General features: G+C 41.0%; 1 protein-coding gene across 1 annotated transcript; it reads right to left on the reverse strand.

The window, feature by feature from the left end:
- Positions 1–91: 91 nt before the first annotated feature.
- SLC10A2 (solute carrier family 10 member 2) lies at positions 92–21,378 on the reverse strand. Its single transcript, XM_089507989.1, has 6 exons — positions 20,951–21,378; positions 10,984–11,102; positions 9,093–9,181; positions 8,483–8,658; positions 2,584–2,741; positions 92–258 (listed from the first exon to the last, which is right to left on the reverse strand). Exons 1-6 carry the CDS (start codon positions 21,376–21,378, stop codon positions 92–94), a joined length of 1,137 nt encoding a protein of 378 aa, XP_089364115.1.
- Between the last annotated feature and the right edge of the window lie 1,152 nt (positions 21,379–22,530).

Consider the following 22,530-nt stretch of genomic DNA (forward strand, 5'->3'; position numbering starts at 1 on the left):
TTTCTGTAGAAAAGGACACTTCACTATGCAAAATATTTCCCTTTAAGCAACAGATTTTTTAGAAGTAAGAGTTCAATAAAATCCACGGTATTTATACTTTTCCTTTCACTGACCCAGGGGATTCTACTGCTTCTTCCTCCGGTGTAAATCCTCCATTCATAGTTGAGTATGTTGGTGCTGGGGTGGATTCAGATACATTTTCTTTTTCTGTTAAGTCTGTCTTTCGATCAGCAAAATACTTTTTGTGTACCTGGTAAACTAATAACATTGGAATGGCATGTCAATGGCTGGCATTGCAGTAGGCATCACTGAAGAAGCAAGTTACAGGAAAACATTTTGTTTCCTAACTTTGGCATTGCTAAAGAAAAGCTATCCTGTTGTGTCAAGAATCAGGGCATTCTTGTGGGACCTACTTTGGAACAGATGTGCACTTGCCACTTTTTGTTTTAGAGAATCATTTGCTAATAATGAAATGTGTTCCGAAGAGGGTGATCAGATCAAAAAGAGGATGGGGTTCTTGCTCCTTTAACAGTTGTGTAGAAAAGGGGGTTTCAGCAGGTGGAGCTTGTATGACATGCTACATTTGATGAAATTCCCTGTTCTGCACAACTATGAAAAAATACAGGAGCCCTGGCTTCTTTTGCATTTGGTTACCTTCATCCTGAGTTGATAGTACACCTGCAGGGTGGTTTTTGTTTGGCCTGCTGGAGAAAAGTAGGCAGTGCTGAAATTGGAACAGCATACAAGAAAGACAGTGGATTTGAAAGAAGAATCTATGCCACCAGTGTAGAACGCAGAAACCCACAGGCCAAAGGCAGCCTCCAGACTATTTTCCAGACTTCAGAGCCTCCTGAGCTTTACCCAATTTTCCAATTCTTTGTGTGTGCACAAGAAACTTGAAGAACCTTTCATCCAGAAGCCATCAGGAACACTATTCTCCTTCAAATCCTTACCACTTGTGTTAGCCAAGAAGTCTCTAGCGTGAAAACTTGAAACTGTTGTATCTACATTTCGCCAGGAGGGGCTTTTGGTTCAGGCCAATATTTTCTGAGGTTGCTTATCCCAATATATGATATTGTTGTTCTTGCTAAGTGGCAAGATTTGTTCAGAGAGTGTTTGCCTTTGCCTTCCTCTGAGACTGAGAAAATGTGACTGGTCCAACTCTGGTGTGTTTACATGACTGGATGGCGATTCAAACCCTGGTCTCCCAGAGTCCTAGTACTGCACTCAGACCACTACATTATACTGGCTTTCTTTATCTATGGTATAGGAAAGATGTATAATTCTGGAAGAAGGCAAACTGTTTGTTATGTGGGCCTAACCTTCTTCTCCAGGTTCAGTTTGTGCTTGGTCAACAAAGAGGTATTGCAGAGCTACTGTAGCTTTTTGGTACTCTCTCATTGCAAGGAAGGAGGAGTCATAAAAAGACTACCTCTGACATTTCCTACATCTCATGAAGCAGACTCTCTTTTTTTAAATTAAAAAGTAGATGTCAAAAGTTCATGCACCGATTTTTAATTTATCAGATGCTCTTCCTATGACATTTTAAGATGTTAAGTCCTTCTGTAATAATTTATGACTTTTAAAATAAGATTGAGACAGATATGTATGCTAATCATTGTTATTTGTGTTAATTCTCATGATACACCATTTAAAATATTCTTCTTGATGGGATAGCATCCTATGTTCAGAGTTTGACAAACTCTGCATCACATGATTGTGAGCCCTCAATGACTGGAGATTGGAGACTGATAAGATTGCCTCTTATCAGCGAAGGAATTGTTTAACAATTGGAGCTTAAGCTAGCACTCAAGGTACCCTGCTTTACCTTTACTGAAGTGAGATAGCCTGGGATTCAGACATGGATTATAAACATTCACTGCAGACACTATGTCTGCTGCCACACAGAATTAATGCAGTTTAACACCACTGTCATGGCTCCATCCTGTGCAATCCTGGGATTCCTAGTTTGTTGTGACAACAGAGCTTTGTGACAGAGAAGGCTAAATAGCTCACAAAATTACAAATCCCAGAATTCTATAGCATGGAGCCATGGCAGTTAAAACATTTTCAAATTGCATTAATTCTGCATTCCCAACACCACAAATTCCTCCTTTCCCCCCAAAACACATCTTTTTTTGCCCTAAAACAAGGTGTGCAGGGAGTGTGTATCTTGTTTTAAAAGAGAATCATGCCAGTTTATATTTTAGAATGTTGGATTTTTTAAGACTGGAATGCTTTTGTGAAGCATGAGGGCAGTAGCAGGGACTAGGAAGCACGAAGTCTGAGTTGGGTCACTATTGCTGCATGATCACAGTTTGCTTTTTTTGTTGCAAAGGAGTGATGTGAGTCCAATTTGTGGTCTAGCTGCTGTGTGTGTGTGTGTGTGTGTGTGTGTGTGTGTGTATACAGTCTATATACTCTAAAAAGCCTCAGGTTTGCTAGCTCAATTGTGATCAATATTGATCTATCTGGAGTTGTTGTTTTTCTTAGTGATAATTCTTTCTCATAAGTCAATGAAGAAAAACCTTTCAAACTCTTTCTGAAGGAGTTCAGAATAGTACATGCATAGGGTGGTCTTACCTCCCAAAATCATTGCTGCAAAGCCAAGCTGGAAAATACTATAGATGAGTGGGAAAGTGAACATCAGTGCCAGCTGCTCAGGGGAGAAAGAGAGTTGCACTATGGTTGTACAAAGCTGAGTGTTCTGCATCCCTGTTTCAAGAGCCACTGTACGACATCTGAAAAAAGGGTAGCAGAGGAAGGAGTTTGACAGATAGGTATATGCCTCATACACACCCTACACAACTGGCATCCTCATGCTCCTCTTCATTATTGCTCTCCTCATTATCCTATCACTTAATTTTAGCACTTGGAAAAACTCATTTGAATAACCAGATCTTTCATGACTCTTGTCCATGCTAGCCAGGGGATTCTGGGAGCTGTAGTCATAAAGAACAACCTTTGAACCCCTTGTTGTTTTTTAAAGTATAAATTGTCTACAGTTATGAGGTATTGTATCATAAATGGATAAAATAGCATTTTCGAGTTCCATGGTCTCCCAATCTGAAATAAACTGACACAATAGAAAGGATAGTGAAGGGGGAAATTTTTTTTCCAGAAAATCCAAGCATCTTTTCCTACTTCACCAAGAAATGTATTTTAGCATTGTATTCCTGTTCTCCCACACAAGACTCTACAACATAAGAGTGCCAGTGAAGATGAAGCCCCTCCTTTGCACACTTTATATAGGTTTTTCTTAAACTTTTGGACATGGAAAACCAAATGTACGTTAAAATTGCTAGAAGATGTTTTCAAAACTTTTGTGATAACATATAGCAAAGGTATGAGCAGAGACACTTAATACTGAACCATTTATCATGTACTAAAAGTAAGGCTAAGTCTAAATTCCATTCTTATGTTTATATTAGCACCAGTAGACAGAGAAAAAGGCTTCCATCAAGGATGGTATCTTTGCTAGATCTTTGTTGGAATTAACAACAGAGAAGTCATGATTTTCCTATAGCAAAGTGGATGAAAGTAGTGGTCCAATTTCATTATGCTTCCTTCCTCACTAACTAAAGAGTAACACTGAAATTGTTTAGAAGGCAGGCAGTGAACTGTATATTCTTTATGCATCCAGAGTGAACTTCCCCACTGAGCCACCTATCCTCCAGTTGTTCACCTGCATACTGAATGTACATGTTTGAATTGGCCATGGGCAGTTTCGCTGGCGCTGATCTGGAGCCAATTACACAATGCATGAATGTGTGACTAGTATCCGATTGCATCAATGTATTTTGTGTCAGTGTACATTGCAGAACGAGAGAAAGACAGATGCATTAAATTCCAAATACAGCACTAAGTGACCTTCCTGACTCTACCACAGAGTACACATTATGTTACTATTCCACACATATATCCTATGGGGCCTCTCACATGTATGCATATTGAGGCTTCTAATACACGGTGCTGAGTGCCATATGTATGTTGCTTGCATTTTAGTCCCTGATGCACTCAGTCAAGTTGGCTGGCTTTTGCAAATTTCTCTTTTACCATACAAAATATTGAAATGTCCTTGGGTAATCACTCAGTAGCTTTCCAGTAAAACTGGAGTGCAGATGCCATTAGTTACAGTAGCTCTCAGGAATGATAAGACAGATTTGTTGGTACATGGTAACAGACAGACAGATGAGTTTTATTTCCAAAATGTAGCTGTAATAGGAACACCTGATATTCTATTTAAAATAAAGTATCCAAATATGGGTGGATATTTTCTTCTGAGTGTTTCAAAAATTTGTCACAATTTTATACACATTACTGCATAGCCTTTCCTTTCCTGTGTATACTTGCATACACAAACTATGGAGATTATTGCACATCATTTTTTGCTTGACCTGGGCACGGCTAGGAATGGGCTTGAACAGGTGAGAACAATTGTTATTGCACAGGAAAATGGCGCTGATGCCACCGGGAGACTACAAGCCTTCTCCCAGCCGTGCTTTGCCTGCCAATTTTTGAAGGACGGAAGCTTTCATCCTCAAAATTGGCGTGCAAAGCGCAGCTGGGGATGGCTTGTAGTCTCCCAGTGGCATTGGCAGCATTGTCCTGTGTGATAACATCTGTTCTCACCTGTTCAAGCCTATTTCCAGCCTATTTACAGATCGGACGAAAAATGACACGTGATAATCTCCTATGTGTGGGGCAAACAGAAACCATTCCTTTCTCCTTTTATTCCACTTTGCCCCTCCCTGTTTGAATAGAAACAGATGTGTTACGATCCACTGAAATGACTAAAATGCATTTTAATGGTGGCAGAATTCAGAGATATAGCTGAGTTAGTCTGGAATAGCAGTATTCAAAGGGACCTTGTATCATCTTTGAGACTTAAGGGTAAAACAGATGGCATGAAGCCACCCTCAAAAGAGCCAGATTGGGGCTGTGGCAACTGCAAACCACAGCCCAAATCCAGCCAGCTTCCACCCCAAATAGGAGTGGAAAAGGTCTGCTCATATTTGGGGTGGAAAAAAGCTGCCCCTTTATCTCTAGAGCTGGGGATTTGCTGGCTCTGGGGAGAGTGGCATCTGCCCCCAAGACACCTGGAAGCTGGCCTCTGGGTGAGTCAGGGATATGGTGTGTCTAAATGCCACGCCCCCAAGCCAGCTAGACACTGGCTTTACTAGGTTGTCTGTTTTGGCCCTAAGTATGAAAAAGAACTTGTAGCATAAGCTTTTGTAGACTTGGTGTACTTCCTCAGATGCATGCATGCATGCATGGAGTGAACACATCTGAGGAAGCAGACCAAGGAGATTATCGCACTGCGTTCTGAGACCGTTCTCATCACGTGATGAGAACGGAACGCATTTGAGTATACCGCACGTATGTGTTCCAATCGGGTTCTCAGAACGCTTAAATGTGTTCCAAATGTGTTCCAGGAGGGTACAGATATGAATGTGTTCCCAGAGAGCTGAAACGTGATGAGAACGTTCCAACAGAAGTGTGTGCGATATTCTTATCTGTTCTCAAATCCGTTCTCTCATTCCTCCGTCTCCTGATTGGCTGAAAGAATGACAGGCAGGGAGGGAGGCAGGCAGGCGAGCGACTGCAGTGAGGGAAGGTGTGTGTGTGTGAGGGGGGAAAGAAGGAGGGAGGGAAGGGAGGAAAGTTGGGACAAGTGAGAGAAGAGGAAAGAAGGGAAAGAGAGAGAAAGAGAGAGGGAAACAGGGGGGCCAGAGCAGAGAGCAAGAGGGAAAGGGTCTGGCTGCTTCTGCGGGGGCCTCTAGTGTTATGTCCAGCGGGGCTCCTGTGCTGGCAGCCTGCAGGAGGCAAGGATGGCAGGGATGCCCAGGACCTTCTCCTCCTTCCCTCCAGGAAGGAACCCACAAAAGCTCCTCTGTTTGGAGCAACACACAAAAGCAAGCAAACAACTCCCAGAATTCCACAGCAAAGAGCCAGACAAGAATTAAAGCGGGGAGGGAAGCTCACAGGCCCCACCTGGAATATTGTGTCCAGTTCTGGGCACCACAATTCAAAAAGGAGCATGTCCAAAGGAGGGCGACTAAAATGGTGAAAGGTCTGGAAACCATGCCCTACAAGGAACGACTTAGGGAGCTGGGGATGTTTAGCCTGGAGAAGAGAAGATTAAGAGGTGATATGATAGCCCTGTTTAAATATTTGAAGGGATGTCACATTGATGAGGGAGCAAGCTTGGTTTCTGCTGCTCCAGAGACTAGGACCCGGAGCAATGGATGCAAGCTCCAGGAAAAGAGATCCCACTTCAATATTAGGAGGAACTTCCTGAGAGTAAGGGCTGTTCGACAGTGGAACACACTCTTTCCTCAGAGTGTAGTGGAGTCTCCTTCCTTGGAGGTCTTTAAGCAGAGGCTGGATGGCCATCTGTTGGGGATGCTTTGATTGTGATTTCCTGCATGGCAGAATGGGGTTGGACTGGATGGCCCTTGTGGTCTCTTCCAACTCTATGATTCTATGATTCTATGAAGGCACACATTACATGCGCACACACACAGGAGGCAAAAGGCTGACAAGCAGCCAAAATGGGGAATTGGGATGACAGCAGAGGACTCTTCTTTTCTAACCGGTTTAAAGAGCTGCTATGGCTGCCGGGGCTCTGCCCTTGGCCCAGTCCCCTCCCTGGCAACTTGCTTTTCTTTGGCTTGAAGAGACCTGCATGGAGCTCCTCCTTCTTCCCAGCCTTGCAAAGGAGGTTTGGGATGTAACTTGCAAGGCTCATCTCTCCCCATTTCTCTTTCTCCCTGCCTTCCTCCTGATCCCTCCTTCTTCCCTCCCTTCCCTCCCTCCTCCTTCCCCCCTCTCTCTCTCACACACACCCCTTCCCTCACTGCAGTCGCTCGCCTGCCTGCTTCACTGCCTCCCTGCCTGTCATTCTTTCAGCCAATCAGGAGACGGAGGCGGCCTTGGTGGAATATGTTCTCGGAACGGTTTCAGGAATCGCTGTGCGGTAAAATGCAGTTCTGATCACGTTCTGATCACTTTCTAGTTTACTAATGCAGTAATATCTGTTCCAGGAACGTTCTCATCACGTGATAATAGGAACGTTCTCAGAACACAGTGCGATAATCTCCCAAGTCTACAAAAGCTTATGCTACAGCTTCTTTTGCATCGTTAGTCTCAGTGGTGCTACAATAGTGGTGCTTTGAATAGTGATATTCCAATCTAACACAGTGGTGTCTCTCAATTCTACCCGCATTTAAAATGAAGTTATCAAACAGCCACTTTGGGTCCCATTTGAGGAGAAAAATGGGGTATAAATCAATTAAACAAATGAACAAAAAATCTGAACAGTTTTGAGACACTTAGAACAAAAATAAATGTGGGAACACTCAACATTTCCATACAAACAGGGTCATCAGAGTTAAAAAATGTTTTCTGTCTTCATACAGTTAATTGATTTATAACATAACTGATGTTTACAAAGATCCAACAAATGAAAGTTGTTCTATATTGGGGTACCTCCCTGGCCATCTATCCAATACTATGTGTTCCAGGTATGGACAATTTGTGGCCTATGGATAGATACATCTCATGGGATTTCACTTTCTGACTTGCCATATATAGCCCTATTCTCCCACTGCAGAACAACAAACTATAGTCTACTACTATAGTCTACTAAAGAAGAATGATAGCTCAGCAGTGGGGTGAAGGAAGCATGACTAAGTTCCACTAATGGTCCACAAGGAAGAGCTTGCTCTTTCCCTTCCTGGATGAATGTGTATGCTTTGACATTCTTGGCTTTTGGGGGAAATAGTTCCCCACCTTTGGTCTATTTTTTTTAGTAGTAGCAATGTTTTAAGGTCTCATGCACATCCCAATCCTTTCCTTTGAACATGCCAGGGACTGAACTGGAACTATCTACATACAAAGGAGGTGCTCTACCACTGAACTATGGCAACTTTAGAAGAATTACAAATCCAATGTAAGTCGGGATTTTGCGGGGCAGAGATGGAAGGATTCCCATTGCTCCTCAGTGATGATTCTGAATTCAACATGCAGACAAGGTTTTGGTATGTATTCTAAACCAGACTTTACCAACCTTATAATGTTGACGTCGGATGATGTGAATTGTAGTCCAACATCATCTGGTAACTGAAAGGATGGGAAAGGCTGACTAAATGACAGAGTTTTCTGACTAGGGAAAATATTTTATAAATTTCATGTAAGGATAGCATTGGGACTTAAGATTTGTAACTTTGGTTCTTTTCCAAACAAGGCACTGTAAATTTTGGAATTTAACAGACCACGAGAAATATTATCTGTGTTTTAAAAGCACCTAAGGGCCATAACTGTTTTGTCTCCAGAGAAAAACTGCACGTGACCTTTTTATGGTTAGTTCTAACAAGTTCATTGCAACTTGTTCATCTCTAATGTTGTTGTCTAAAAAAATTAATGATGCATGTGGCAGATGGAAGGAGAATGAAAATATAACAAGTGGAGCAAGTTTTACCTGTGCCAAGGCTGTCCAGCTACACGGGCTAGAAAAAAGCCTAGAGAATAACCAGCTGCTGGAAATATGGTTCCAACAATCCAAAGCTGAGGTGTGATTGTCCAGGACCCTTTGTACAATATCCCTCCAACCACAGCTATGATCACTATGAGAATTGCACCACTTATGGAGCCAACCTGGGGGCAAGCAAGAGAACAGAGAATGGCTTAATTGCACAGTAGTGAAAGTCCTTCACATTACACATTCCCAAACAGAGGTCAAGTTTCATACTTCATGTTCCACATGGTGGAGTCTCTGCAACCCCTATGTATCCTAGTGAAAGGATTGTGTTTTGGGATACCATTAAGGAAACAGAGTGGATTAAGTTGGCTGGGGCTTCAGGGAGCTAGAACTCAACAATATCTGGGGGCCCAGGCCAGGAACAACTGCTTCCCAGGGAATCAGAAATACTTTAATATCCCTACCACCAAGCCCTCCAGTTTAGATAGATGAAACATTCAGGCAGCTAACTGACTAAGTAAAGGAGTCAGCTTGAATTTTTATTGGATAGATATTCGGAAGGATATCTTGAATTTTCATTGGATAGATATTTGGAAACTTCCGAACTTACCTTTAATATGATTTTAGCTTTGGTGGGCCACCGATGCTTAAAAAATATCCCAACAGAAACAGGAACAACAAGGGCTACCAGTGAAATACCTGGGGGGGAGGAAGTAAGGTAAATTGGATGAAGAACTCCTAAGCCAGGAAGAATAGACTCTTAACAATGAGATTCTTGAGTAGACCAGTTTCTCTTCCCATTCTGACTTTTACACAAGTGTGCTATGTGTTTTGCAGGTTATTTATTTATGATCTTCTTTTTCTTTCAAGGAGCTGTGGCTGCCTCTGTGATATTCTAGTGAAAAGACAGTGACTGGCTCCATACAGTCACCCAGGGAGTGTCATGCCCGAGCAAGATCTCCCGGATCACAGTACCACTGTCTCAAAGCCCAGTTAGATAATCACAGCACTGTCTGCAGCTACTAGAAGTCATTTAGGTGGATAACAAAAATACAGCGTGCCCCATGATAATCATAGTCATTCTGAAGTTTTCTTTTTTATAATACTACTAAACATTGATTTTTTGCTGTTGATGCGTCTGTAGTAGGCACTAGCTTAAAGCTTCTTTCACACTTTGGCATTTTTTGGTTTAAATAATGATAATAATAACAATAACACACACTTTTTTTTGAGAAGTGGAAAAAGATCAAGAGCGAGAGGGAATGAGAAAATAAAATAGCATATTGTATGAGTATGACATGTTAAAAACTGAATGGTATCAATTTGAAGGCAATTTTGGACCTCAAAGCAACTCATGTTGACTAGAAGCCTAGAGTTGTAGAACTGCCAGGTCAGTTGAAATTGATAGGCGAAATTGCTTACAATCCATCCCCATTGTAGATTTTCTATCAACTTTCTTGTTATAACAGAATAAAATTTCTCAATCTGGATCCCTCTAGATATCCTTCACTGCAGAGCTAATCTTCTGCAGCTAGTGTGGTCAGGCTTTATTGGAATTGTGCTCTAGAACAGTGGTTCTTAACCTATGGTCTATGGATCCCTAGCAGTCCACAATGTCCTCACAAGAGGTCTTTGAAGGCTTGAAAGCTGCTCAGTGCACTTACTCCGTGTAACAGAGTGACCAGGTAACAGGAGCCAAGGCAAGACTGGCTGGCCCTGTATGTTACAGTTCCCTGTAGCTGAAAACTGGCAGGAAGATGCAGGGAAAGAAGTATTCCTTTCCCTCCAGTGCCTGTGATGGAAAGTTTAAAGGCTAGTGTAATTGTTAATGGTGCAGTGTTCAGATAGTTTTTTAAAATTATTATTATTATCATTATTATTATTATTAGGATTTTAAATCTTGAGTTAAGTCTTGGGGGTCTGCAGCAACCAAATATATTTAGAGGGTCCCTGGGAAAGAAAAGGTTAAGAACCACTGGTCTAAAACACTGGAAATGATCCAGGTTGGGAGCCCATTTACACCACACAGTTATAGTACTTTGTTCCACTTTTAACTGCCATGGTTCCATACTGTGTCATCGTGGGATCTGCATCTGGGAAAGGCATTCTTAGCCAGTGATCTCTACTGCCTCGTCAAACTGCAAACACTGGTATTCCATATTGCAGCTGGAATATAACGTTATAATTTCATGGTGTGAATGGCTCCCACTTCTAGAATCCTGTGCCCTTTTGGCTACTGGATGCTTAGTATCCAGTCTGTCAAGATTTTCATGCCTGCTTACTTTTGTATCAGACTGAGGGGCTCAGCTCATGGCCCCTAAGGCCCCTACCTGGAACAAGGAGTGCTGAAGTAGCACAACCCCAACCCCAAATTAGAACCAGGGTTGTGCTCTATATAGCAGCTTAATAATATATTTATATTGTAGATTTAAGTTGTCCAGATAGGTATCATCACTAGAGAATAAGCTGCTGTGAAGGAAAAAGATGAGGAGGTGACATACCAATACTATCATAGGGGATCAAGATGGAGTTGTAGTCTGTCCAAATTTTGGTATAAACAAGGAGACAAAGTGGCATCATTCCCAAGGCCAGCAAGGTTGAGCATGTTGTCATACTGATGCTGCAAGATAATCAAATTGATCATGGTTACTATTCATGTCACAATAATTGCAAAGACATTTTTATTGGGGGTAGAATTCAGAGACATAGCTGTGTTATTCTGGAATATCAGTATACAAAGATATCTTGTAGTACATTTCAGACTATGTGAAAGAGGTTATAGCATAAGCTTTCCTAGACTACGGTTCCATTCACGCAACAAAAATAATCTGGGATGAACCCAGGTAATTTCCTTGGTGCTTGAATGCACTTGGTGCACTTTGAGTGGGAGGCTATCCCAAAACCCAATTACCCTGGGCTGTTTGATACTGTTCCCCCCCACCTGAGTTTTCTTGAAATATCCATATTGATCTGCATCTTTGGCAGTGTAAATATGCTACCAAATCAATCAGGATTGGAGGGGCCAACCCCCCCTCCAGTCCCTCTGAGCCTTGTCTGGGGAGGGAAGAGGAGGAGTACTGGGAAGGGCTCCCAAGGCTCCTGGCCACCCTCCAGCTGGGGTGGAATATGTGTGAATAACATACAGGGTTAAAATGCCTTGGAGAGATTTGTAAATCCAAAACGTAAAGGGAATAATAATCCGGTATTACATAAGTGCAGCTATCCAAATGTCCTCAGGACAAAAAAAGTGATTGTGAATGGTCTACTTCCTTAGATGTATGGAGTGCATGACATGTTCACATCATCACCATACACACAAGTTTTGCATTTCTATGAATATTCATACTGTCTGATTATAAAGGACATTCCTGGGCATGACTTCACTCCATGCAGCTGAGAAAGCAGATCAGGTCTGTGAAAGCATGTGCTACAACTTCTTTTGCACAGTTAGTCTCAAAGGTGCTACAAGATTCCTTTGCATAAAAATTTTATTGGCAAAGTTGTGGTTTTCAAACTGAGATCCAGTACAGCCCTGTGATGGTTTCCACAGCAATGTGATGGGTCTGTAGGGATGATGTATCATGGTGGGAGAATGTGTTACTCTCTCTTCTTCTCCAATAATAGCAAAAGAAGGGACTTTTGCACCATAGTGGTGGTGGTATTTGGACAGTATAGGAGCCCTGAGAGGTAGCATTGGGTTGTTGACATTTTACTTCTCCTTTGGGTATTTATGTACAGTCTTAAGGCTACTGAAAATGGAACATAGACCCATAGCATCCTAATAGTCTCATAGCAGTTTAGAAATAGGAAGTCTAGGTTAAAAGGAAATAGACAGATTGAACAGAAAGAAGTTAATGTACTGAAAAATACAGCATAGATGTTGAACTGTGGCTGTAGTCTTGTACACAGTGTAATCTGCGGGGCTTGCTTTTTAGTAGATATGTGTAAGTTTGCACTTTAAGGCTGCAATTACAGCCACATTTCCATGTGAACAAACTCTACACATCTCCAAGTAAATACAGGGAAAGCCACTTTGGGCCCTGTGCTGGGAGAAAAGTGGAGTATAAACTGAATCAATAAAAAAACTAATAGCTTTGATAATTAAAATTTCACAAAATATTGATAGAGAAAGGCATCAATTATAAATTATCATTTCTGAGAGGGTTTGTTATTAGGAGTCACAAACTCTAATTTGTTAGAATCCCATTCCAACCAAGAATGGATTTAAGGGCGATTTAGGCATTAAATGTATTTGCTCTGAGTCTGTAATGTTTAGAACAGGGTTGGGCAACAAGCTAGGGCTAGAACGGCAATGGGCCCTCAGAACTCTCAAAGGCAACTAACTCTGGGAAATCCGAATTCTTTCCTTGATGTTCCCACCACAGTTATGCCCATGAAATTTGTTGCAACTGTAGTGGTATCCTATGGAGCAGGAGATTGTCAGAGTCCCCCCTCCTCATTATGTTAGTCTACAGAGCAAAGCATCTCATTCTCATTTTGAAGTAGTCATAAAATTCTCGGTTATTTTTGATGCAACTGCAACCTATTTTGGGGAGCACAGTTTAATAATAATAATAATAATAATAATAATAATAAATGATTTATTTGTATTCCACTCAATCACAAGGAATCCGGCCGGGTTCTGTTGGTGGCACTGTCAATGGCAAATCAGGAGCAACAGGACCCACAAAAACACCTTGGGGCAAAGCCATATGAAGCCAGAGGGTGCTGTGTAGCCCACCCTTTGTATACAGGCAGTAGTTCGCTATTGTGGAGCAGGTTGCTAGTATATACTGCCCCATACTTAATGGGTATTTTGAGGCAACAGATCATGCAATCCTAACTCAAATATGTGTGAGATGTAGGTATTTAGGAATTGGTATAAGGTTCTTTACCCACTGAACTGTACTCATGCCAGCAAACCCTTTCTGCTAGCTAATCTAAGAGATCAGTTTACTATCAGTTCAGCTGGCACGCAGCCATTGTTGAATTAAGACTGCACTTTATGAACTATTGGAGCCAATAGACTTTACATATCAGAAGACATATTTTCTTGCTTGGGATATGTAAACATTTTATTTAGCTTGGAAGTAAATCTGATTGATTTCACTTGGACCTCTAAACTGACATACAGTATGTAAGGTTGCACTGTAAAGGTTTTGACCGCAATTTTATAGTCACTCCTTCATATATGTAAATTTTTAATCCATGGATTTAAGCATCCATGGTTTGAAAATATTCCAAAAGGATATAAATTCTAAAAAGCAAAACTTGATTTTGCTATTTTATACAAGGGACCCCATTTTATTATGCCACTGCATTAATGGGACTTGAGTATCCATGGATTTTGGTATCCATGGGGGGGTCCTGGAACCAAGTCCCAGTGTATACAAAGGGCCCACTGTAGTTAATCAGCTCTAAAGTAGACCCAGTGGGCCATTGGGATTTAATTAAATGTTGACTAAGGGGCTAAATAGACCCCCCCCCCCCCTTGGAGTGGCCTGCTGCCACCCCTTTCAACACTAGATCGGGTCCATGGCAACTACATGCAGCAGCCCTGACACCTTTCCCTGACACTAAAAGGAATGGCAAAATACCACTCCTTTCGCACCAGGGAAAAAACACCTTTGCCACTGTGGCAGCATTTTCCGGTGCTCCTTTTGGCGCTGCGTCATCTGGACACAGCACCAAAGCAGTGCCATGATGCTGCTCAATATATGGTTGGGCACAGGCATGACGGTGGTGTCAGGGCAGTGCCAGGGTGTGTGTCATGCGGACACTACACTTCCATTCTGCCCTGAGGCCAGCGTATAACATCTACAGCCTCTCACTCCTCAACAATTGATTCAATGTGTTTTTCCCCTCATGTTTGAGCTGATCAATATGAAACAGGGCAAATGAAATATTTGCCAGAGTGTTTTTTTTAAAATAAGTTATTTCTGTTCTCAATTTACTCTAGGACAAGGTAGTGCTTTTATTAACATCAATGTCTATGATCCCAGAAAACTCGTATATCCTGGTTCAGAGAATACAGTTGGTGTGTTTGTGTGTGTGAAATATAAGGTGGCTTCTAACAATCTGTTATTTCAGGCATAATTCCATATGTTACTCCATATGCATCCCCATATGGATGTCTGTACACAGTTAAGTTGCTAAGCATTGCAGATCGCCTGTTAAATACCATGCAATCTCCCAGGGCTCTCTCCAGAATGGGATGAGCATGTGTACAGGAGAGTTTTTAAAAATGTCCCTTCTGAACTCAAGAAAGTTTCAAATGCCGTCTAAGAGTTCTGCAGTGGTGAAGTGAGAGAACAACTGTAAAATTAGGAATGAGACCTATCTTAAATTTCCTATGCAGAAAGGATGAGTTCCTTAGGACAGATTGTGATGCAAAACATCAGAGCTATCAGGGTGGATCAGGACAAGCCAGGTGGCTCTGGAAGCAACTGAGCTAGCTATGAAAGTGAGAGGCTTGCCCTGTGATTGGTCTCTGGGATTTGGTACTCAGATGTCTGGTACCTTTAAGGACTGAGGTTATATGTAATTTCTGGTGCAAGAGGAGAAACTGGGTTCTAGCCACTATTTGTCTACAGGGGCAGGAGAGATAGAGACTGGTAGGATGTCTTTGTGTCCTCTCTTGGCTACAGATTTTCATTTCTGATTTCATTTTCTCTTTTTGCAGTCTTTAGGCCCTTTCACACTACCCATTTACAGAACTAAGATGCCACTTTAACTGCCCTTACTGATTCTTATGGAGGCTTTAGGCTTGTAGTTTGGGGAGCTCTCTGGCTAAGAATTCCAAATATCCCTCTCTAAAGAACAATTGCTAGGATTCCATAGGATGTTGCCATGGCAGTTAAAGTGGCACCATCACTTTATAACTGTATAGTGTGAAGGGGCTCAAATTTATCTCAGTTGTACAGCTATAGACAGCAGCTCCAATCAGATACATAGTTTCCTTTATAATCTTTCTTTATGTAAGGTGGTTTATGAAACTTGATTCCAGGCAGCCAGCTTCCACACAGGTTGACATTTTTTTAATGGTGAATAATGATATCCTCTAGAAATTTGTGAAAGTTCTAATGTAAATGATCATAATGAGATGACATAGTTCAGAAGTGCCAAATCAATACTGTTCTTGTATTGTCCTTTTGCCTCAGGGTACAAGGTAAATGTCAGCTTGGGGGAATACCAAGACCAGGCAAATGGTGAATTACATTTCCCCCTCCCCCTAAATACTGGTGGTCATCCAGACTACCTAAATAAGTTGGGAATTTCCAAGTCGTTTTATTTCAAAACTAACCATACTCTTCTTCAACTTCTTAGGAGTGTGGTTAGTTCTAGCTATATTTTTCATTATCTCTCTACTTTTACTTTCTCCTCCTTTGTGTTCTTCCCCATCTTCCTCCTCCTCCTCAACATCTGTGTCTACATTTCATATCTAATCTCATGCTTCTTAAGTATTTGACGTGGGGGACTGAAATTGCTATTTCCCATGTGCCAGGGATTGTTGTTGTTGTTGTTCTTCTTCTTCTTCTTCTTCTTCTTAATTTATTTGTATAGGGCCATAAATTTACATGGCCCTTTCCAGAAACAAGTAACAGCAATAAAATCCTGCCAATGGTGTACAGTCTAAGGTGATATAATATAAGCTGCCAACAGTTATAATAAGTTAAGTAAAGAAAACAATAATATAAAACAGCTAAAATATAATCACATATAAAATTATCATATTATAAGACAATATCAGTCATTTTGAATCTTTGGTAAAAAGAAATGTCTTTAGCTTGGATTTAAAAGCAGTTAGTGAAGAGGAAGTCTGAAGATGTACTGGGAGGCTGTTCCAGGCAATGCGGCACGTGAAAATTGGACATAACCAAGCCAAGGAAGAGGAAACCCTTGGTTGGTGAGAAGCCCATTATTCCTGGAGTGAAGTTCATGAGCTGGCTTATAAAAAGAAGTATGGGCTGAGAAATAACGGGGGGGGGGGGGAGATTATGTAGAGCTTTAAATGTTAGAAAAAGAAACTTATACAAGATCCTAAATGGAACGGGCAACCAGTGAAGAGAGACCAATAATGGAGTAACATGGTCTAAGAGATGAGCCAGGAAGACAATCTTAGCAGCAGCGTGTTGGATAGAATCTAAAGGGCTAAGATGAGACAGTGGAAGACATTACAATAATAATTGGTTGACTGGCTGACTCCTCTTCACCTTGGAGAGAAGTGACCAGTGGGGTGCCACAAGATTCTGTCCTGGGCCCAGTGCTATTCAATATCTCTATCAATGACTTAGATGAAAGAATAGGGGGCATGCTTATCAAATTTGCAGATGACACCAAATTAGGAGGAATAACTAATATCCCAGAGGACAGAATCAAAATTCAAAATGACCTTAGTAGATTAGAAAGCTGGGCCAAAGATCACGAAATGAATTTCAACACAGAGAAATGTAAGCTACTGCACGTAGGGGGAAAAAAATGAAACACATAAATATAGGATGGGGGACACCTGGCTGAATGAGACGTCGAGTGAAAATGATTAGGAATCCTAATACGTGTGATACACGATAAGTTGAAGCCACAGTGTGATGCAGCAGCTAAAAAGGCCAATGTGATTCTAGGCTGCATTAATAGAAGTGTAGTGTCTAGATCAAGGGAAGTAATAGTGCCACTCTATTCTCTCTTGGTCAGGCCTCACCTAGAATACTATGTCCAGTTCTGGGTACCACAATTCAAAAAGAATATTGAGAAACTGGAGCGTGTCCAAAGAAGGGCGACAAAAACGATGAAGGGTCTTGAAACCATGCCCTATGAGGAGAGACTTAGGGAGCTGGGTGTGATTAGCCTGGAAAAGAGATGGTTAAGGGGTAATATGATATGATAACCCTCTTTAAGCATTTGAAGGGGTGTCACATTGAGGATGAAGCAAGCTTGTTTTCTGCTGCTCTCTCAGAGTGTGGTGGGGTCTCCTTCCTCTGAGGTCTTTAAACAGAGGCTGGATGGCCATCTGTCAGGGATGCTTTGATTGTGATTTCCTGCATGGCAGGGGGTTGGGGTGAATGATCCTTATGGTCTCTTCCAACTCTATGGTTCTATGATTCTATAATCAAGATGGGAAATAACCAAGTCATGAACTAAGGTCTTAGTGGAGGAAAGAAAATGTCTAATCTTAGCAATATTATAAAGAAAAAATCGATATGATTTATCTACAGTCTGGATCTGACGAACAAAAGACAATGAAGAATTAAAAATAAAGCCAAGGCTGTGTGCTTCTTCCATTGGATGGACAGTGACATCATTAACTAAAATAGTGGATGTGTATTGTGAAGAGGGTTTGGGTGGGAAAATAAGTAATTCTGTCTTGGCTATATTGAGTTTTAGATGCCAACGAACCATCCATGAAGAAATTGCCGAGATACACAATGTGACCTAATGTTCTATATCAGAAGAAAGTTCTGGGGTGAAAAAATATAGTTGAATATCATGGGCATAAAGATGATATTGAAAACCATAAGAAGTGATAAGATTCCCAAGAGATAAAATATATAGTGAAAATAACAATGGGCCCAGAATGGAGCCCTGGAGGACTCCAACTGAAAGTGGAAAGGAAAGGATTACCACTAAATTTGTGCCCATTAGGTACAATTGCTGCTTTATTCCTGGAAACTTAAGTGAACAGGCAGCCTGTAGCTTGCTGACCAACACCTATCCACAACTTACCACTTTGAGTAGCACTGCTTAAACCCTTAAAACTCAACATACTGAACAGGTTACTCAACATGTCACTGCAAAGTCATGGGAGGGACTACCAAATGAGAGGTGAAACCACCAGGACAGTAGAAACATGTAAGTTGCTGAGATCACTTTGTTTCAAACAGCATTAGGATTGAAAAACAACAACTCCCATCTGGGTAGGGGGTATAAAACATCTTGGGCTCTGTGTAAAGTTCAAGAGAAATGCATCAAGGCATATCAGAAATAACATCGGAGTGTTTTGCTGTTGTTAACTGCCTTTGAGTCAACATTGACTCATGCGACCCTGGAAATGAGCCATTTCTAAGACCCCCTGTCCTCAACCACTCTGCTCAGTTCCTTCAGGCTCAAGCCTATGCCCCCCAATTGAGTCTAACCATCTGGCATGTGGTCTTCCTCTCTTTCTACTGCCTTCCAACTTTCCTAGCATCATTGTCTTTTTTCAATGAGTTATGCCTTCACATGATGTGCCCAAAGTATGACAGCCTCAATTTAATCATCTTGGCTTCCAGGGAGAGTTCAAGCTTGACTTGTTCTAAGAACCGTTTGTTTGTCTTTTTAGCTGTCCACAGTATCCTCAGCACTCTTCTCCAGCATCACATCTCAAATGAGATGATTTTTTCCCCTGTCCACTTTATTCACTGTCCAGCTCTCACATTTGTATATGATGGTGACAGGGAATACAATGGATTGGGTGATTCTAACTTTAGTGCTCTATGGTATATCTTTACTCTTTAGGATCTTGTTTAGTTCTTTCATCACTGTCCTTTCCATTCCTAGACTTCATCTAATTTCTTGATTGCAGTCTCATACCAGATCAATGTTTGATACAAGGTATGGGAAATCTATTTGCTTTCTTTATGTTCAGTAACAAGTCTGCTTTTGCACTTTCTTCCTTGATCTTCCTTAGTATCTGTTCCTTCTCTGTTATGTTTTGTGCTACTATGGTGTCATCTGCATATCATAGACTACTACTGTTACTTCCTCCTATTTTCACTCCTCCTCTTTCTGAGTCTAGACATGCTCTTCATAAGATATTTTCTGCATAAAAGTTGAACAAATAGGGTGATAGAATGCAGCCTTGCCTGACCCCTTTGCAGATTGCGAACCATTCTGTTTTTCCATATTCAGTTCTGACTGTGGCAGCTTGTACTGATTACAGGTTCTGAATTCAGGACAATCTGGTGCAGGGACACAGCCATTCCTTTAATAGCATTCCATAGCTTTTTGTGATCTATGCAGTCAAAGGCTTTGGTGTAATCAATGAAGCACATGCTGATTTTCTTCTGAAATTCTCTGGTGCACTCCATTATCCATCATATGGTTGCAGTATTCTAAATAACAAATGCAGCACTTTCTGAGACTTTTAGCTCATCTAGAGGAGCCATTCCTCTCTAGTCCAAAAGAGAAGTTTGCAACACAGCATTATGGTCTGCTGTCCCATGGGGGGTGGGGGGGGGGGTGGGGAGAATCAGAAGTATGGTCTGCTGCTGGATGAACCCAAATGGGTCTCTAGATTGTTAGAGTTATGCCATCACATGTAGAAATCCCCCCTTTCAGTCTCATTGTTTTCTCCAAATCACACTGGTGGTGTGTGTGTGTGTGCATCCTGTCTTTGTTTTTTAAAATAAGGTTGCAACATTTTGTGTTGTCTTACTGTGCTGAAATTTACACACATTTCACACATTCATCCTAATGTGCACTGTTCAGTTTCTGCACAAATTGCACAATTTATGTATTTGCCTTCCATTGACTAAAAGATGTTTATCTCTCCAATTCTGTACATTTGAATCATTCACACTTTAAAATAGGCATATTGTCTTGTATGCACTTGATGTCTTATCCTATAAAGTTCATAAGTATACCCACTGAAATGTATTTACATCCCTATCCATAACAGATGATTTCTAATTCATTTACTGTGAGGTAAGTGCTACACCTCAGGAAGATATTTTGATAAGATACCTTACTGTGTGATCCAGTGCATGTCTCCTCAGAAGTAAGTGATATTGACTTTAGTGCAGCTTACTTCCAAGTATGCTTTCATAGGATTACAACTTCAATAGCTGTCTCTTTTCCAACTGATGGCAAACCCTGTCAGGAAAAATAACAGACCAGCAGGACTTTTATGCAATTTTTTCCTTGACCCAAGGCATTGTAGAGGAATTATTCCACAAAGACACACATGTTTTTTTTGTTGATTTTCTTTTGTAAAACCCCTGTTTTGCATACAGAAAATGTATTGCCTGCATGGGAAAAATTATTTTATGTGTGAAATATTTGTTTGCTATGCAGACAACAGGGATTTTCTTTGCACAATAATTCCTCTGAAACACCAGGATGTCTGAATATTGTGAGAGTGCCAATGTTGTTGTGTGACTTTAAACCCTTTCCAAATTATGATGACACTAAGACAAACTTATCATGGGTTTTTCTTAACAAGATATGTCCGGTGGGGTTTTGCTTTTGTCTTCCTTTGGGGCTAAGGTAATGCAACTTGTCATTGGTTACACTGTGAGTTTCCACAGTTTAGTGGGTATTTTGAACCCTGGTCTTCCACTCAAACCAATACACCATGCTGGAAGAATACTGAGAAGGAATATTTATTTTATCTTGCAACGGGGAAAAAACACACTATTGTAATTATTCATCCTCATATGTGATTATGAAATAGCTGAGAATATACATCCCTAGACACAAACAGGTTTCTCTTACCTTAGATCCATGTCGCCATCTACCCAGTAAGCTAAAATATTAGAAGCAGTTCCACCAGGACAGCATCCCATGATGATCACAACAACAGCTTGGATTGGAAGCACATTGAAGGCATATGACAGCACGAAGCCAGTGAGAGGCATAATTCCAAACTGGCAGAGAAAACCCACCATTATGCCCCATGGCCTTCTGATGTGTCCTAAGAATTTTTTTAGCTCCACATTGCAGCCCATGGAAAACATCACCAATGCCAACATGACTGTGAGTACAGTACTCAAAATTAAGTTCAGAATTCTGTTGAACTCATCATTAGTAGGGAGTAGACAGGATGTGCCATTGCAGATGGTAGCATTTTCAGAACAGTATGAAAAATTCAGGCCTGGCTGTGCTGTCAAAAACTTGTTTGTTTCTGAAAGGTGCTCCTGCATTTTTAAGGTCAAGAAACAGTCCACCCAGCTCTGCAGTTCTATATGGATGCTTGTCTCTCCCAGTATCTCATTTTAAATGACAAAGGGCAATAAAGAGCAAGATAAGATTTGAACTTGGCAACTGTCAAGATTTAGAGTTAAGGACAGTTGCTGAGTCACACCATTTTGCTGGTACAAATGTATACATGCTCTTTGAATCAATCATTTATTCACCAGAAAAGGTGAGGTTTCACACCAAATTAATATTTAAACATCAAAAAATTAATATTTAAACTCATCAAAAGAAGAGTGAAAACATTAAAATGAGTGTCCCAAGAGTTACTTCACAGTTAAGGTGTAATCTTTTATATTTATCTGTTTGCCTTTTTAAAAAAAATTCTGAGTCAGAAAATTTAATGCCATCTACCAAAGCTTAAAGCATATTCAATGTCAGCAGTGTTCCCAAGCCTAGTCCCAATATTTCTAATTTAAAAATACCATGGTAGCTGGCAGGGGTCGCCTTGTTTTCTACTGAAAGGTTGCATTGCCATATTTGCTTCATTTTTCACTTGTTTTAAAGGAGTATGTGAGGTTGTGCACACAATGTTTATTATTGCAATTATCTTATCTGAAAAACCATATGATTTTGCTCTGCTGGATAAAGGAAAGGATAACGTGTTGGAATTAATGATACTCTGCTTGACTACCTGAGAAAAATTGTGATATCATTTGACTTTCGAAGAAAAGCCAAGGTGCACTTTTTGCATGGTGGTTTGTAAAACAAACAACTAAAAAGAAACTCATGGACACAGTGCTAAGATTCCTTGTGATTACCTCTATACCAAGTATGCCTATTGGGTAATGAGAATATGTACAGGAATATGTACATTAGGAATATGTACATTAAGATCAGGACTAACTGTGAATGGGTGAGATATACTGGAGGTAAAGAAATTTGTAACTAAACTTGCACAAATAACTATGGGGCTTGACAGACCACCCTGAAAGGGCGGCCTGGAGCCCCCTGTTTTTACTCTTGACAGACTCTGCAGCAAGCAAATGGTGCGTGGTGGGCGCCAGTCTGTCTGACAGGCACCATGAGTGTGCCAATATGTGGCACGGTGATGTTTAGATGCTGTACCATGCTTGCGTCATCATGGCGGCTCCCATGTG

The sequence above is a fragment of the Sceloporus occidentalis genome, unplaced genomic scaffold (genome assembly GCF_023333645.1).
Source record: "Sceloporus occidentalis isolate IW3139 unplaced genomic scaffold, rSceOcc1.0.p SCAF_2, whole genome shotgun sequence".
Classification (NCBI taxonomy): Eukaryota; Metazoa; Chordata; class Lepidosauria; order Squamata; family Phrynosomatidae; genus Sceloporus; species Sceloporus occidentalis.

What these genes read in the sequence shown, in the direction of transcription:
- SLC10A2 (XM_089507989.1), bottom strand. Translation starts at nt 21,378, where the DNA reads ATGCAGGAGCACCTTTCAGAAACAAACAAGTTTTTGACAGCACAGCCA. An exon ending in GATCCCCTATGATAGTATTG is followed by an intron (nt 9,182 to 10,983) that starts GTATGTCACCTC and finishes CCTCCCCCCCAG; the next exon opens with GTATTTCACTGGTAGCCCTT. An exon ending in GCTGGACAGCCTTGGCACAG is followed by an intron (nt 2,742 to 8,482) that starts GTAAAACTTGCT and finishes CCCTTTTTTCAG; the next exon opens with ATGTCGTACAGTGGCTCTTG.